This window comes from Colobus angolensis, unplaced genomic scaffold, assembly GCF_000951035.1.
Source record: "Colobus angolensis palliatus isolate OR3802 unplaced genomic scaffold, Cang.pa_1.0 Scaffold21, whole genome shotgun sequence".
NCBI classification, from domain to species: domain Eukaryota; kingdom Metazoa; phylum Chordata; class Mammalia; order Primates; family Cercopithecidae; genus Colobus; species Colobus angolensis.
The window spans coordinates 8,693,481-8,695,116 of NW_012115266.1; the positions used below are offsets into that span (position 1 = coordinate 8,693,481).

Here is a 1,636-nt window from a genome sequence, read left to right on the forward strand (position 1 = left end):
CATTTAGTAGATGTACATTTTACATATATGTATATATATATATATATATATTTTTTTAAGCTTCCCCTACTGTCTCATCACCTGCTGTTACACTTACCAGTATGTTATAGTATCATCACTCAGATCAGGCTTCTGGGGCTGTCAGGAATCAGAGAGGGGAGTGGTGTTGGGGAATGTTCTGGACAGGCGGGGTTGGTGGTTTGACTGAGTTTGGAAGGCAGAGAGGAGGTTGGGGAGATGCTGTGGGGCCTCACACACACCTCGTATTTCCCAGTCCTTCCGCCTCATCCCCCCGGTGAGAGGTAGAGGACGAATCTCCCCACTCTCCAGGGTGAGAACACTGAGGCCAAGACACTTGATCCTTTTGCTGAATCTGGTGGGAAAAAAGTCAATACACGATTCAGACAATCCAGACAGGCATTTCGTCCCTTCCCTAACTCCCAGGGTGACTGCCTTGGGAGGCACATGGCCTCCCGTTTGCTATCCAGATAAGCCTCTGACCTTGGCCCTGGTGGGGAGCCTGGTCCCTGGCCACTCCCAGCTGGTGCTCAGCACATGCTCTCTCTGGCAGGCTGCACCTACACAGGCAGAATCTTCTATAACAACGAGACCTTCCCGTCTGTGCTGGACCCATGTCTGAGCTGCATCTGCCTGGTATGGACCACCCAGATCTGACCCCTGCCTCTGGAAACTCCCCCACAACTGACATCGACTCCTGAATCCCAGAGGCAAAATCCAGAGACCTCCACGACAAGGGATCCTTCTGGTTCATGGTGGAAGTCAGCTCCCTCCAGTCCTGCCCAGGGTGACCCTTTAGACAGGGTCAGATACATTTTTTTTTGTTTGTTTTTGAGATGGAGTCTTGCTTTATCACCCAGGCTCCCAGGTTGGAGTGCAGTGGTGCAATCTCAGCTCATTGCAACCTCCGCCTCCCGAGTTCAAGCGAGTCTCCTGTGTCAGCCTCCTAAGTAGCTGAGACTACAGGCATGCACCATTACGCACGGCTAATTTTTGTATTTTTGGTAGAGACGGGGTTTCGCCATGTTGGCCAGGCTGTTTCCAAACTCCTGAACTCAGGTGATCTGCCCACCTCAGCCTCCCAAAGTGTTGGGATTACAGGCATGAGCCACCATGCCCAGCCCAGATAAATGTTTTTAAACCTGGCTGGCAAAGTCCTCTGCTTCTGGGTTACCCCCTAGAGATGGTCTCAGGGATTCTTGATGAGGGTGGAGGTGAAGCGCACAAACCTAGAACCTGGTACTGGAACCTTTTCAATAGACCCACATGGTCAAACTCTTGCTGTGTGCCAGGCCCCTCATAGGCATGCACTCAGCTAATCCATTCCAGAATTTATCATCTCATTCTTCTGGATGAGAAAACCAAGGCACAGAGAGAGTCTTTGCTCAAGATCCCATAACTAGTTAATCAAAGTACTGAGAATGGAACCCTAGCATTGTGATTCCGAGATGCACATTTATTCTCCTGAGTCATACTGCCTCTCAGTCTGAAAAAGCATGTCCCATAGTATCATTTAATTTTTGGAGAATGAAAAAAAAATTTTTTTTTTTTTGAGACAGGGTGTTGCTCTGTCACCCAGGTTGAAGTGCAGTAGCGTGATCATGGCTCACTGCAACAT

At 49.3% G+C, this 1,636-nt stretch overlaps 1 protein-coding gene across 1 annotated transcript in view; it reads left to right on the forward strand.

The window, feature by feature from the left end:
- The window catches only part of VWCE (von Willebrand factor C and EGF domains), a 49,188-nt gene that overhangs the window by 34,757 nt on the left and 12,795 nt on the right, over positions 1-1,636 (forward strand). Inside the window, 1 exon segment of the mRNA XM_011942792.1 lies at positions 542-654. Coding sequence (XP_011798182.1) covers positions 542-654 — 113 coding nt within the window.